General features: G+C 44.9%; 1 protein-coding gene, 1 non-coding gene and 1 pseudogene across 2 annotated transcripts in view; 1 reads left to right on the top strand and 2 right to left on the bottom strand.

Annotated features, from left to right (window-relative positions):
- The window catches only part of LOC144673366 (uncharacterized), a gene marked incomplete at its 3' end in the record, with an annotated part of 120,207 nt that overhangs the window by 89,751 nt on the left and 14,548 nt on the right, over window positions 1-15,908 (top strand). Inside the window, 1 exon segment of the mRNA XM_078535251.1 lies at window positions 7,526-8,194. Coding sequence (XP_078391377.1) covers window positions 7,526-8,194 — 669 coding nt within the window.
- Window positions 5,469-5,542, bottom strand: trnan-guu (transfer RNA asparagine (anticodon GUU)). Its single transcript has one exon. It is a non-coding gene; the product is annotated as a tRNA-Asn (tRNA).
- On the bottom strand, window positions 11,463-12,759 carry LOC144673356 (uncharacterized; annotated as a pseudogene).

Here is a 15,908-nt window from a genome sequence, read left to right as displayed (position 1 = left end):
TACGATTTTAATATGAAGCCACAAAACTAAGGTGAATAAAGTGTGGATGGTGAAAATGAGGAACCGAAGCATACTGACACACACAGCGGAACACTCACTGACATGTACACCGAGAGTGAGAGAGGCCTAAGGAGAGACAAACACCCAGAAAGAAAGGATGTCACCAAACCGGCTAAGTTTTGTTCCATTTCCGTCTGCAGATTTCGCAAATCCTTGCAGATGAATGGAAATAAGAAAGCGCGGGAGTTATGTTTGATTCTATTTAATCGATAACTAATCCTGTTGGCACCTGGTTAAAACCAGGAACAACGAGAACCGCAGTCAGTAAACCAACGTTGGGGAAACCCCGATGGATGTCAGAAACATCGTCCTCAACTCTCGTCCACGACTAACAGCACTTCCTTGGGTAAAACATCTTCATATTAAACCAGAGGCGGCTATAAAGTAAGTCTTTCGGCCCGTCGTATCTGTGCTGGCTCTCAGGAAGAGCAACTAAACCAATTCCACACTGCCGCCTTTCTCCCACAGCAATTTCTATTTACATTGTCTCTCTCCGTTCACCCTGTCAAGATAAAGGACCACAACCCACCTCACTCCCCGTATTAAACTGGACTTGTCTCTTGCTCACCCAAAGAGAGTTCCTAATGTCCCCGAAAGTGGGAAGCAGCTGAAAATTTGGGAGCGGTGGGATTCGGACCCACTCCTCCAGAGACTGGAACCTGAATCCAGCTCTCCCGTTTGTAGAGAAAATGGAATTAGATTGTAGACAGCAGCTCAGAAATAATGATGACCGGCTTGATCAGGATAAAGTTCTTTTGTAATTCGATATGAAATCAATTGCATAAATAAATAATGTTTGTATCGAAAACTGTTTGAGGAATCCTAGTCCAACTCTTCATGTCAATGGGTCAGGGAAACTTTGTTAACGAAGGCAAACTGCGCATGGATTCTGCAGAAACTCCTTCTTCAAGCGAGAAATGGACAATGATTGAAAGGGGGAAAACTCAGGTTTAAGTAAAGACAGAAGGAATTTGAGGCGAATTGGTTAGCTCTTTGAAAATAGCTGGCACAGATACGATGGGGTGAAGGGCTTTTTGTTAAAGTAAAAACAGAAAATGCTGGAAAAACTCAGCAGGTCTGGCAACATCTGTGGAGAGAGAAGCAGAGTTAATGTTTCGAGTCGGCCTGACTCTGAAGAAGAGACTTACGGACTTGAAACATTAACTCAGCTTCTCTCCCCACAAATGTTGCCAGACCTGATGAGTTTTTCCCAGCACTTTTTGTTTTTACTTCAGATTTCCAGCATCTACAATGTTTTGCTTCCATCTTAGGGCCTCTTACTGCGCTGTGCCATTTGATGATGACATTGTTGATCAGTCTGTCTCCAGCATTCCTAATGAGAACAGCCGAATTCCATTTCTTCAAAACAAAGACCCAAAGTGCTGCTGCATGACGTCACCGTTTAACATTCCAGACATCTCCATTGGGATCTTTACAGCGCAGGGTTTGTGCAGGGAAGTGGGGGGTCACGGTCATTTCACATGTGGCAGAGCAGTGGTTTGAAACCTGGTAAGAGCATCATCCAAGCTTGTTTATTTAATTGTGAGTGAATGTTCAATAATTTACATTTGTTGTTTAAAATGAACACATGGGTTCGAACCCTGCCGCCTGAGGATTTATCATTCTAAATAGGAGAAAACCCACCCAACCACACCCGTATTTTCTTGTTCATATGTCAGCATTCAGGAGGTGGCGTAGTGGCATTGTCAATGGGCTAAAAATCCAGAGATAAAAGCAAAATACTGTGAATGCGGGAAATCTGAAATAAAAACAGAAAATGCTGGAAAAATTCAGTATGTCTGGCAGCATCTCTGGAGAAAGAAACAGAATTAATGTTTCGATTCAGCGTGACTCTTCTTCAGAGTTCTTTGAGCAGCACACAGGACCGAATGGCCTCTTTCTTTGCTATAACTTTCTATAATCTTATGTTTCCCAACACCACGGCTACTTCTTGCACAGTCATTCTGACATTTTATAATCCCTCTTGCGAGTGGATTCAAAGGTTAACAATGTGCACAATACTGGAAGGAATCTGCGACTGTGGATAATCAGCACTGTGCACATTCCTGTAATCGGTATTTGGGAGAATCAGGAAGATGAGATCCCAGATTATCTTTACTATGTCATTTGCAAACTCATTCTTTCTAAAATCCTTGGGTCCCACATTCCCTGACCCTGCTTTCTAGGGGAAGCTTGGTTTCATGAACTGACTGTGTCTGCATCGAGCAGCTAATTGACCTGGGAGCTAGACGGGCAGAGGGTGCTGGAGGCGAGGCAGGGACAGAAGCAGAAAAAGATGCAACATGAAAGTGTTTAGGATTTGATGTGTCAGTTGCTTTCAGTGATGAATGTCTGCCGTGTGTTCTCTTGACAGTTTCACAGGAGCCGCAGTAATGATGTTGGTGGGTTTTGGAAATTGACAGTTACACATGAGCAGCTTGTGGGGCTATTTCACCTCACTGTCAATTCCATGTCCCAGCTCACAGCAACTGTTGTTGTCATTGACTGAAGAATTCGTTCCATTTAAAATGGAAAATTCTTAAAAGCAGCGTCGATAAACCAAACTGATAAAAGCTTCACCGCTTCCCTGGTGGTCATGCAGTCAGAATTCAGTGCTCTTATTGCCGCTGCCTGGGTTCGATTCCTGGTCAGGGAATTCAGATTTTTGATCTTGTTAAAATGGGTATTAAGTACTTTTTGATTGAAAACATTTCGCAGCTCCATCAGAATCTTTGGGGTGACAGTTGAAGTTTTGCCTCCGAGCTGGAAATATCACACTTGGAACAGGTCGGGAACAGAGATAAAGGCGGAGTGAATGAATGAATGAAAGGAGGACAAGAGAAGGGCTGGGTGCAAAGCACTGACCACAGAGATGGTGGCGCGAGGCAAAATATGGTTGGGGGAAGGACGAATTTTGGTCCCTACTGTTTGCACTGACAAAGATATCACTCCTGATGGGTCAATCACAACTGGTCTTTAAACGCAGCACATCAGCTCATCGAGGCCGAATGGCCTCTTTTTATGCTGTAACTTTCTGTAATTTTATGTTTCCCAACAGCGCGGGTGCTTCTTTCACAGTCATTCTGCCATTTTATAACCCACTCTAGCGAGATGTACTTTCTAACCTTCCATTCGGCTCTTTTGAAACCAAAATACGGAGCAAATTCAGCGAGTTTTCTTCTCATTTCTAGCACGAGATTTGTCACGAGACTTATTGAACAACACATTAATGGTGCCAATCCTTCACTGGAGCTCACCGAGTCCAAAGAGCACTTTTATCATCAGCCTGTTATGTACCTTCGTACAGTACATCTGCTGAACATTATAAGCTTATCACAGCTCTGCTTTCTTCACATTGAAATCCAGTGCGAAAATATGAACAATTTCAAAGCTTAACAACGTATGCAAGACTGGAAGGAGAGTGTAGCGGTGGATAATCGGCACTGTGCATATTCCTGTAATCAGTACCTGGGAGAATCAGGAAATTCCCTGGTGTCTCTTTGCCTTGTTATCTGTAAACTGATCACGTTGTGTTTTATGTTCACACGAACTGACTGAGATTGGTTAAGTAGCTCCTGGAAGAGCAGAGAGAGCTGGAGATGAGGCAGAAAGAGATGTGACGTGAAAGTGCTTAGAAATTTTTGTGCATCAAGTACTTTCAGTGGTGAATATCCAACATGTGCAAATTTCACAAGAACCGCAGTGATGAGGTTGGTGAATTATTTGTTTCGAAGAAGCTGTGCCCGCCGTGGGGCGAACCCAAGGCCCTGGCATTCCGAGCCTTCGCTCTACCGACTGAGCTAGACACAAAGTTAAAACCGGGAATAATGAGAAGAGGGAAACCCCAATGGATATTGACTCCATCGCCTTAACCACTCGGCCACGACGACTGGCTCTATGCACAGGTTAGTGTCATTGGCATAAAATCATAGGCGGCTACAGGAGGAGGACATTCTGCCCATTGTATAAATTCTGGCTCATGGAAGAGGAATTCAGCTAATTCAAAAACCCCACCTTTTCTCCACAGCCATTTATATTTTTATTGTCTTTCCTCGTTCTTCCTGTTAAAGTGAAACACCGCATATACCTGCTTTAACTGTGAGCTGGCACTTTTTCAACCAATAGGGCAATTTCAGCAGCATTGGGGTTAGAAACCACGCCTCAACAAAGAATGAGACCTCAAATCAGCACCTAAGACCGCTCAGCTGCGATACTGAGCTCAGGATGCTACTGCCCATTGCTTTGTTTGGTATTTCTACTCAAATAGAACAGAATCAAAGCAGCAGCGACATGTCACAAGGCCCCACAAGACTCCTCCGTCACTCCATAAGATCATGGCGGATCCCCAGTCCAAAGACCCGATCCCGAGAGCCCTTCATTCCCTTCCAAAAATCAGGAGAATTTTAGGATGTTTTTTCTTCCATTGATCGGTGAGCTCTGTGGACACCTGGTTGAAATCAGCAATAATGAGAAGCACAATCGATAAGATTGGAACTTTCCTGGGGAAACGCGAGTGAATTTTAAAAGCATCGTTTTCACCACTCGGACACGATGATTGACCAAGGATCCAATGCTTTCCACTCAATCATCAATGCATCATTCACAGCTTCCACTTCTCAGCTGCAACTCCTTCCGAACATTGTGATCCATTTTCCTCAGGATTTGTTTCTGGATTTAATATTTACCTGCTTTGTTACCTTATTTTGAAATCAGATTCGCTTCAATATCCAACACAAATTGAATTGCAAACCTGACGGACAAACAATGGAAAACAACTCACTCGGTAACACAAATCGCATGGTGCTCATTTTCAGATTCCCAACAGTCAGATTTTCAATAAAATGAAGGAATTTTACATTGAAAACATTTAGAAAGTTTGTGTCACTTTTATTTGTGACTCACTAACTCGGGTATTGTGTAAATGCTGCTCGGAGGTTTAGTGACCGGGATATAATCTACCTGCTTTTTCCTGAGCCTGTGCTCGCTGTATTGGGAGGTTTGACCCGAGTTGGAGTATCTTGTGTCCCAGGGATGGGCAGTAACCCGCTGATTGAAGCTGCAGTCACTGCTTTCTGGAAGTGGGTGTGGAGAGTGCGGGGCTGGAATATTGCTGCTTTTCCCTGTATCACTCACTGTGGAGCTGAGAAAGCGAGAATAATTGATGGGCTTGGTTGAATCCAATAACTTCATAAATTTCCAATGGGTTAGATATCGGTCCATGGTAGGGCTAATTGTTGTCTCATTAAATTTGAAATGAATATTCGAAAAAAGCTGTTTGCCTGGGAACTCACTTGGATAACAGTCGAACTGGCAACATTTCAGAAATCTTTTCTTTCAGCGGAAGTACCTAATGACAGCCTGGAACTGTGTGACGATGAATGCCGATGGGGGGGAAACAGTGTAAGCCTCGTCCCTGGGTGGTCTTGAACCACCAACCTTTCAGTTAACAGCCAAACATGCTGACCAATTGCACCACAGAGACTGATGCAGATTTAACCTGGGGTGTTAGTGAGTTAAAGCTTCAGATTTCTGCTACCAGAATGACAATTGTCCTCTATAAGTTTAGCTCTTCCAAGGTAAAGTTTGGGGCCTTCATTATGGCTACATGGAAACAGTCTGATCCCACCCACTGCAGGCACATCCATGTCACCGGGAACCAGCTCTCCTTCGAGCCTTTGCGTGTCTTGTCTGTTCCCAAGTATTCTGATTGTCCCGAAGCCAATATTAGGTTTGAATTCCTGATGTGCAGAATCCTTTCAATGTCTCAGATCAGTTAATTTCACTTATAACATCAGAGTCAATGTTCAGATGCTTCACGTGCGCAAATAGCTTTATTCAGTTTGCCCACATGTCAGCATTCCAACTTTAAAAGTTCAAAGGATTTGATCCATAATCAGAGCATTGCTGCTGGCAAAACACAGTTTAAATGTTCCATGTGTAGGGGGGAAAAAGGTCACTAGCTCGTCCCATCTCCTGAGACTGCACTGAGTTCAGATCTAACTGTCGTGGTTTGTTCTGCTGTTCATAACATCCAGGAGAGAATTGTGGTGGAGCCTGGAGCAAAGTGGCCGTTGCATCAATTGATTTAACAATTTTATGTCTTGCCCCTATGGCACCGATCGTATTCTGATTGCAGGATGAAGACATTCTACAATTTGGTCTTTCAATGGCGGGGCGCTCACCCAGCTTTCAATGCGGGACAGAATGTGCCCTATCCTCACAACAGAAATTCGCTGCGCATGCGCGTCTCTGAGTATACTGGGGCATTCGCATTGCGGTCTCTTTCATGAGCATGCGCAGTGCTGGTCTGTGCCTGAAGCTGCTCAGAGTGGTTGAGAGAAAGTCGAGCGGAGCAAACTAACAGAGTTAGTGGGTGTGTGAGGAGGAATGGAGCCAGCGGAGTGGACAGGGAGGCTTCATAAAGACACAGTGCAGGCCGCAGACCCCAAATAACAAGGTACCGGTCTTGGGTTTGCAGAGAACTGGATTCTGGATTTCTCCCTTCGCCAGGCCCGGGGTAACGGCCGCCATCTTTATAGGGGCAATGTGCAGCAGGGCGCATGCGCGGTCACATCCTGGTCTAGTAGCAGGAGGAGACAATATTGTACATTTCTATCCTGGACTGACAGGGATGGATTTTGGAAACTCCTTTTACAGGCACACAGCAAACTCAAACCAAGGGAAATGTTTGTCTCTTCTCGGTTTCTAATCTTGGACTTACAGTAGTGGATTTTAAATTCCTTTTACAGCAGGGCTGTAGAACTGAACCCAGCCAGAGCAGAGGGAGATAGAAAACTGGGAGAGGAAAGAAATGGTGGAGATTGCATGATGGATCTGGATTTCTCATCACAGGAAGGAGAGTGTGTGTGGGACTGTGATTTACAGCTTGGGGTGGGGGAGGGGAGACGGGAGGAAGAAATATTCCGTAGCAAGTGGAATTGTCAATTATTAATTTCCACGCTGGACTGACAGTGATGACTTTTGATTTTCAGATGCCAAACATCATCAAATATTAAGATTTGTAGATTGGAAACGCAAACCAAACATCACATCAACATCTGACTGAGCCACTCGATTCATCAGGACATGAATATAATCAACCTTTGTATGTGGAAGGAGAAATGTTTGACTGTTCTTTCTGTGGGAAAAAGATTTCAAACATCAGTGTGACTGGAAAAGCACTGAGACACACACACCCGAGTGAGAGTGTTCCAGTGAACTCACTGCGGAAAGAGCTTTAACCAGTTACACAGCCTGAGAAATCATCACACCATTCACAGTGGGGAGAAACTGTGTACGTGTTGTGTGTGTGGATGAGAAAATGTGAGAATGGTCTGAAGCTATTCAGTTATCCACCCCAGCTGGAAATTCATTGACACACTCACATTGGAGCCAGCACCATGGTGAAACCGTGGAAATGTGGGGACTGTGGGAAAGGATTCAATTATCCATCTCTGCTGAGAAGCCATCGACGTATTCACACTGGAGAGAAGCCGTTCACCTGCTCCGTGTGTGGCAAGGGATTTACTCAGTCATCCACTCTGCTGACACATCAGCGAGGTCACACTGGGGAGAGGCCCTTCAGCTGCACTTACTGTGGTAAGAGGTTCAGGTCTTCATCCCACCTGAGTGGACACCAGCGATTTCACACTGGGGAGAGGCCATTCATCTGCTCTGTGTGTGGAAAGGGATTCACTGTGTCCTCCAACCTGCTAAAACACCAGCAAATTCACACTGAGGAGAGGCCGTTCAGCTGCAATTCCTGCGGAAAGAGGTTCAGGCATTCCTCTGACCTCACTGCACACCAGCGAGTTCACACTGGGGAGAAACCATTCATCTGCTCTGTGTGTGCAAAGGGATTCACTCAGTTAGCCAGCCTTCAGTCACACCAGCGAATTCACACTGGGGAGAAGCCATTCACCTGCTCTGTGTGTGCGAAGGGATTCACTCAGTCAGCCAGCCTTAAGTCACACCAGCAAGTTCACTCTGGGGAGAAGCCATTCAGCTGCACTTCCTGTGGAAAGAGGTTCAGGTCTTCATCTAATCTTAAAGTACACAAGCGAGTTCACACTGGGGAGAGGCCATTCACCTGCACTGTGTGTGGGAAGGGATTCACTCAGTCAGCCAACCTGCTGTCACACCAGCGAATTCACAAGTGACTGCAGGGATTGGATTTCGCTGTTATTGCTGCTGTTAGTCACATCCAGGACTGATAGTCAGATAGTATTAGCTTTGATTCTGCTGATATTAACACCCCTATAACTGGTTGGAGTTTAATTTTCTGGATCTGTCACTGATTATCTGAGCTGCAGTGTCCCTTTCTTAAAAGCACCATCTGTGAACTTTCCTCTTAATTCAAGAACTCCCAACAGGAACTCGATTACAATAAAACTATGAATTTTTACTTCAATCCTAAATTTATCTTTGGAGCAAAGTCTACAATTCAGTGTCTGAGAGGTTCCACTGATTAACATCTCCAATTAGAGAGTACTGATTAATCCTTGCTGACAATTCTTACTGACTTGTACATTCCACACAGAGACACCTCCATGATGAAATTAATTTATCAAGGAACATAAACAAAACAGTAAAATATTTTACAGGCACATCAGTAAAAGCTTCATCAGTCAACACTGATATTGCTGAATATTGGAAGTCGCTGAGTTCAATCATTTCTGACACAGCAGCAGCAACATTTGGTAAAGGTGGAACCCACAACAAAGACTGGCTTGAGACCTACTCAGCAGAGATGAATCTGTCATTGAAGCAAAAAGCAAAGCCTACCTGATTACAACATAAACCCAACAGCTAGAGCACTGTGTAACTTGCAAGTAGCTGAGACAGTTGTGTAAAAGACAGGGAGATACTGTGCAAATAAACACTGGATCAGCCCACGTCAATAAATCCAAACTGCCTGTGACAATGGAAATCTATGTGTTGTGTATGATGGGATCAGGAGGGCGCTTGGTCCGACCATCACCAAAGTTGCCCCCCTGAAATCAGCAGATGGTGAAGTTCTCACTGACAGAAGTGAACAAATGTCCCAGTGGGTTGAAGATGACTGTGAGCTGTACTCCCACGGGACCGGCACCTCCCAGTCTCCGTTGACACTGAAGATGCTGACTGCATCTTCCAGTCATGGTTGAGTTGGACGAGGAGTCCTCATCACTTGAGCGCATAAAGGCCATTGATTGTTCAGCAAACAGAAAAGCACTCGGCAAGGATGGAATTGGGCCAAGTGCTGGTAAATGGGATTAGGTAGGTAGGTCAGGTGTTTCTCACGTGTCGGTGCAGACTCGATGGGCTGAAGGGCCTCTTCTGCACTGTGTGATTCTGTGAATTCCAACTGAACTGCTCAAGCCCAGGAAGTCCCATCTACTGCCGCACCTTCATGACGACCTCCTTCTCTGTTGTGAAGTAGGATCCATTCCATAGAACACGAGTAATGCAAGAATTATCAAAATGTACAAAAATAAATTTGAGAGAGGAGATTGCAACAACCACAGGGACATCTCACTCCTCAGCATCACAGGGACGTCCTTCACTAGGGTCAGACTTAAAAGACTCCATCTACTTGCAGAGCGAGTGTATCCAGAAGCACAGTGCGGTTTCTGTGCTGGCAGATCTACAGTGGACATGATCTTCTCCATACGCCAGCTACAAGAGATATGTAGAGAACAGGATAAACCTCTTTACCTTACTTTACTAGATTTCATTAAAGACTTCGACTCCGTCAGCAGGGCAGAACTGTAGAAGATATTGGAGAAACTTGATTGTCCACCAAAGCTGCTCAGTATTATCCACTCCTTTCATGACAACAGGCCATGTACTGTACAGGCTGATGGCAGAATCTATGACAGGTTCAGGGTGAAGAATGAAGTGAAACAGACACCAACACTGGAAACAAGAACCCACAACGAGACCTGATAAACATGAATAATAATAACTTCTGTCAGGGAGATAGAACAAGGAGATGTGACATTGAATGGTGAGGTAAGTAATTTAAAGTCCAGAAAGGGGTTGGATTAAATCAGTGCTTCCCACAGTTTCTCCTGATGTGACCCCATTTTAATGATTCAGCTTCATGTGACCCCCAGAGTGAAATTTGTTGAGGGGTGTGACAGTTGTTGAGTGGTTGGGGTGCGGGTGGGGGGGTGATTACTAACAGGTTATTAATGTATTTGGACTCTGATTATTAATATACTAGCCTCCTGATTATAAATCTTATCAGATCATGATTATTGACACAATTGGCAAATGACTATAATGTAATAGGGCCCTGATTATCGATTCAATAGGATTCTGATAGTTTATTGAAATAATTCTGATTATTAATGTATTTGCATCCTGATTATTGCTGCAATAGGCAGCCTGATTATTAATTCAGTGGAACCATGTTATTAATATAATTAGATACTGATTAGTAATGTAAAAGGACTCTGATTATTAATGTAATAGGACTCTGATTACTAGTGTAATATGATGCTGATTCTTTATGTAATAGGTCACTGATTAATAACGTAATAGGACACTGACAATGTAATCAGGCACTGATTATTAATGCAATTAGATCCTGATTATGAATATAATAGGACACTGATTATACATGCAACTGGGTGTTGTTAGTATACATGTGAAAACTGTTGTGGTGCTTTTGGATGATGTCACCTAGTGGCAGAATGTAGATGAGAAATTGGAGGGGCCAAGGATAGATCCTTGGGGGACACAAAGTACAAGGACTTTGGAGAGGAAAGGGAGGCTGGAGATGGGGGCAGTTTGCAAAGACAGTGGGGTCAAAATTGTTTTTATTAGGATGGTTGATGATGGTGGATTTAAAGGTGAAGAGGGACAGTACCAAAAGAGAGAGAGAACCATTAACAATCTCATTGAACATGGAAAAGTTGGGCGATCAGCAGTTTAGTGGGAATAGGGTCAGTGGAGCAGAAGTTGGGTCTCATGGACAAGATGAGCATTGAGAGGGCATGAGGAGAGATGGGGAGAAACTGGAGAAAGATGTGGATTCCGGGCTCGGACAAGGGGGATCTTTACAGATAGTTTGGCCTGGAGGGCTAGTGGAAGGGAAGGAAGCAGCAGAGGCAGCTGATCGGATTGTCCCAACCTTAGTGACAAAGAAGCTCCATGAGCTCCTCACACTTCTTGTTGGAGGTGAGGATGGAGGAGACAAGGGACAGGGAGAGCCCTTCGAAAGGAACTAACTTGTCTAAGAGATATCAAAAAGATTTGACACACAGTATATTTCACATAAAATTGATTTATTAACTTTTATTCAGCACACTAACCCCTATAACTGGGCTGGAGTTTATTAAACATCAGCAGAAACAGACCCCAATGAACATGGTTCAGTCCTGGATGCATTTAACAGCAAAATCCAATCACTGTAGTTACTTGTGAACTCGCTGGAGTCCCAGCAGGTGGGATGAGGTAGTGAATCCTTTTCCACACACGGAGCAGGTGAACGGTGTCTCCCCAGAGTGAACTCGCTGGTGTCTCAGCAGGTGGGATGATGAGTGAACCCCTTCTCACACTCAGAGCAATTGAACGGTCGCTCCGAGTGTGAACACGTTGATGGTGCCTCAGTTCCCTGAATGTTTATAGCGCTTCCCGCAGTCTGGACATTTAAAAGGTCTCTCTTTAGTGTGAGAATCCTAGTGGGACATCATTTCCCCAGAATCTTAATATCACTTCCCACACTGGATGCAGGTGAACAGTCTCTCCCCAGTGTGAACTCGCTGGTGTCTCAGCAGGAGAGATGACTGAGTGAATCCCTTCCCACACTCAGAGCAGGTGAACGGCTTCGCCCCAGTGTGACTGTGTCGATGAATTTCCAGCTGGGATGGGTAATTGAATCCTTTCCCCCACTCCCGATAGTTCAACAGTTTCTCCCCAGAGTGACTGCACATGTGTCTCGACAGGCCAGATGATGGGCTGAAGCCGGTCAAAGCTGATTTATTTGACGTTTAGCCAGAATATTAAGGCCTATAACTGTTCTGGAGTTTATTAACATCAGCAGAATCACATCCCAATGCACACGGTTCAGTCCTGGATGTGATTAACAGCAAAATCCAATCACTGTCGTTACTCATGAACTTGCTGGTATGTCAGCAGGGTGGAGGAATCATTGAATCTTACCCCACACTGAGGGCAGGTGAACGGCCTCTCCCCAGTGTGAGTGCGCTGGTGTGCAGTGAGTTGAGATGACCACCTAAAGCCAGTCCAACACTGAGAGCAGCTGAATGGCCTCTCATCAGTGTGAACACGCTGATGGGACATCAGATCCCAGGAGCTTTTATAGCACTTCCCACAGTCTGGGCATTTAAAAGGTCTCTCCCCAGTGTGAACTCGCTGGTGTTTCAGGAGTTTGGATGAATGAGTGAATCCCTTCCCACACTCGGAGCAGGTGAACGGTCTCTCCCCAGTGTGACTGCGCCGATGAGTTTCCAGCTCAGACGGGAATCTGAATCCCTTCCCACAATCCCCACATTTCCATGGACTCTCCCCGCTGTGACTGTGCTTGTGCCTCGACAGGCCAGATGATCGGCTGAAGCCTCGTCCACACACAGAACACGTGTACGGTTTCTCCCCACTGTGAACGGTGCTTTTTCCCTCCATGTTCAAAATCCGATGATATTCAGGTTTTGATAAATTGGGCGACTCTGTCAGATCCTGATGTGATGTTTGGTTTCAGTTTCCTGAATGAAAATCCTCCCCTTCTAATCCCCTGTGGAATTGATTTAAAACAGAAAAAAGGGAGTGAGAGAGAACCCACAAAAACACAAAGGCAGGTTGTGAAATTGAACTGAATGAATCTGGGAATTTGTGGGGCCGGCACTAGGAAAAAGTGACCATGAAAACTGCTGGATTGTCATAAAAACCCAACTGGTTCATTCATGTCCTTCAGGGAAGGGAACCTGCCACCCAGTCTGGGCCTACACAAGACTCTGGCCTCTATAAGAACATAAGAAATAGGAACAAGAAAAGTCCTAACTCCCCGTCGAGCCTGCTCCACCATTCAATACGATCGTGGCTGATCTTGGGCTTCAACTCCAGTTTCGCACCCACTCCCCATATCCCTCGACTCCCTGAGAGACCAAAAATCTCTCCATCTCAGCCGGAAATATATTCAATGATGGAGCATCCACAACTCGCTGGGCTGGAGAATTCTTTGTGACAAAGAGAGAGACAGAAAAAGAGAGAGGGGAGTGGGAGAGACAGAGAGAGATGGTTAGTGAACAAAGCACAAGATGCAGTGAACAAAATCCAAGCACATGGGATTGGGGTAATATACTACTATGGATTGAGAATTGGTGAGCAGACAGGAAACAGAGAGTCGGAATAAATGTCTCATTCTCAGGATGACAGGCTGTTACTTGTGGGGTACCCCAAGGATTAATGCTTGGCCCACAGCCGTTCACAAACTATAGAAATGATTTGAAGGCACCCATTTAAGAAGCACCCATATTTTCACATTCTCATCCTTGTTTTCCTCCATGGTTGTGCTCATTCCTATCTCTGTAACCTCCTCCAGCCTCACAATCCCCCCCGAGATATCTGCGCTCCTCGAATTCCGACTTCCTGAGAATTCCTGATTATAATCACTCCATCACTGATTGTCACTCCATCAGTTTCCAAGGCCTAAGCTCTGGAATTCCCTCCCTAAACCTCTCCACCTCTCTACATCATAGCATCCTTTAGGATGCTCCTTCAAACCAACCTATTTGACCAAACTATTGGTCACCTGCATGAATACCTCCTTGTGTGGCTCAGTGTCAAACCTTGTTTTGTAACATTTCTGTGAAATGCCTTGGAAAACTGAATAACAATAAATGTGCAATATAAACACAAATTGTTGTTGTCGATTTGGACATATATCACTGTTCCTTCATCATCACTGGGTGAATAACCTGTAACTCCTTACCTAACAACATTGTGTGAGCACCTTCACCACTCGGACTGCAGCAGTTCAAGAAGGTCAAACATCATCTTCTCCACAAGCAACTGGGGGTCACAATAGGCTCTGTTATCTGTGGACAGTGAAACAGAGTTAACATTTCAGGGTTCACAGAATGAATTACAGGGGATAAAAATGGTGCAGAATTTGATGCTCAATGTAAGTTCAGAAGTGGAAGAGAAATGGACGATAGCGCAGGAAAAACAATTCCTGACTGTGAAAGATACTGTGGGAAGATAAAGCTGGTAAGACAGCAGCGCATGGTCTGGGGATGGGCAGCAGTGGAAACCTCATTTAGACACAGTGGGCAGAAGTTACAGTAAAATCCTAAACATACATCCTAAACAAACACTACACGCAGTATTAGAGACAGAGGATGTCAGGCAATGGTAGAGAGGTGATCAGGGAGGGCAGAGGTGAAACAGAGCAATGGATGGACATGGATTCAGGTCCACAGTGAGGGAGTCACACCAGCCCCAGAGCCATGGAACCTCTCACATATACAAAGCATAGAACTAAAAGCTGTAGCTGAAAGGTGAAAATACTCAGCTCTGAAACAATTTAACAGTTTTCAATTTAAAATCTCCTGCTGGAGCCTGCAGCTGGAAAGCTATCAGAAGCACTGGAGTCAGAGAAAAATCTCCCAGTTGAGGAAATACCCGGGGAGCGGGGTGATGTCACAGTGTAATTGTCGATGTGTGATGATGTCACAGTGTAATTGTCGATATGTGATGATGTCATAAACACAGAACATCTGGGTTTGTACAAACCAGTCATCACTACACATTATGAAGGATGTGAAGGTCCTGAAGATTAGATGAGGTAGTTAAAGAAAAACTATTTCCATTAACTGATCGTAAAATGGTTATGGGAGACAGTTTAAAGAGTTTGGGAAGATCTACTAGAGGGATATAAGGAAGAAACTTTACACAGTGAGCGGTAATGACCTGAAACTCAGTGCTTACACTCAGAGACCGATAATATCCAGGTCCTGATGAATCGAGTGATTCTTGCTGACTCTCGTGTGATGTTTGGTTTGAATTTCCCACCTGCAAAATCTCATCTTCTAGTATCCTGTAATTGGAGATTACAAAATCCATCATTGTCAGTGCAGGATAGAAATTGAGAAGAGACAAACGTTTCTCTTGGTTTGAGTTTGCTGCGTGTAAATCCTCCCCTTCTAACCCCCTGTCAAAGGAATTTCCAAAATCCATCCCTGTCAGTCCAGGATAGAAATTCACAACATTCTCTCCTCCTGCTACCTGGACCAGGATGACCGCGCATGCGCCCTGCTGCACATTGCCCCCTAAAAAGATGGCGGCCGTTACCCCGGGCCTGGCGAAGGGAGAAATCCAGACTTTTTCGGCCCGTTCTCTACAAACGCAAGACCGGTACCTTGTTGTTTGTGGTCTGCGGCCTGCACTGTGTCTTTATGAAGCCTCTGTGCCCACTCCGCTGGCTCCATTCCTCCTCACACACCCACTAACTCTGTTAGTTTGCTCCGCTCGACATTCTCTCCCCCGTTCTGAGCAGCTGCAGTCACAGACCAGCACTGCGCATGCTCGTGAAAGAGACAATAGTGCGCATGCTCCAATCACACACCGTAATGCGCATGTGTGGGGAGCTGCTGTAATGAGGATAGAGCACATTCTGTACCGCGGTGAATGCTGGGTGACCGCTCCGCCATTGAAGGCTAACATTGTAGAATGAAACTGAAGTCCAGTAATTAGAATACGATGGGTGCCATCGAGACAAGGTATAAAGTCTTCGAATGAATTGATACAGCAAGTAAAATGCTCTGGACTCCACATAATTCTCCCCTGGGTGTTATGAACAGCTGAACAAATACCCTGCAGTTAGATCTGAACTCGATGCAGGC

This window comes from Cetorhinus maximus, unplaced genomic scaffold (assembly GCF_964194155.1).
Source record: "Cetorhinus maximus unplaced genomic scaffold, sCetMax3.hap1.1 HAP1_SCAFFOLD_353, whole genome shotgun sequence".
In the NCBI taxonomy this organism is placed as follows: domain Eukaryota; kingdom Metazoa; phylum Chordata; class Chondrichthyes; order Lamniformes; family Cetorhinidae; genus Cetorhinus; species Cetorhinus maximus.
The sequence above is the reverse complement of the archived record's forward strand: the minus strand, read 5'-3'. Positions and strand labels throughout refer to the sequence as shown.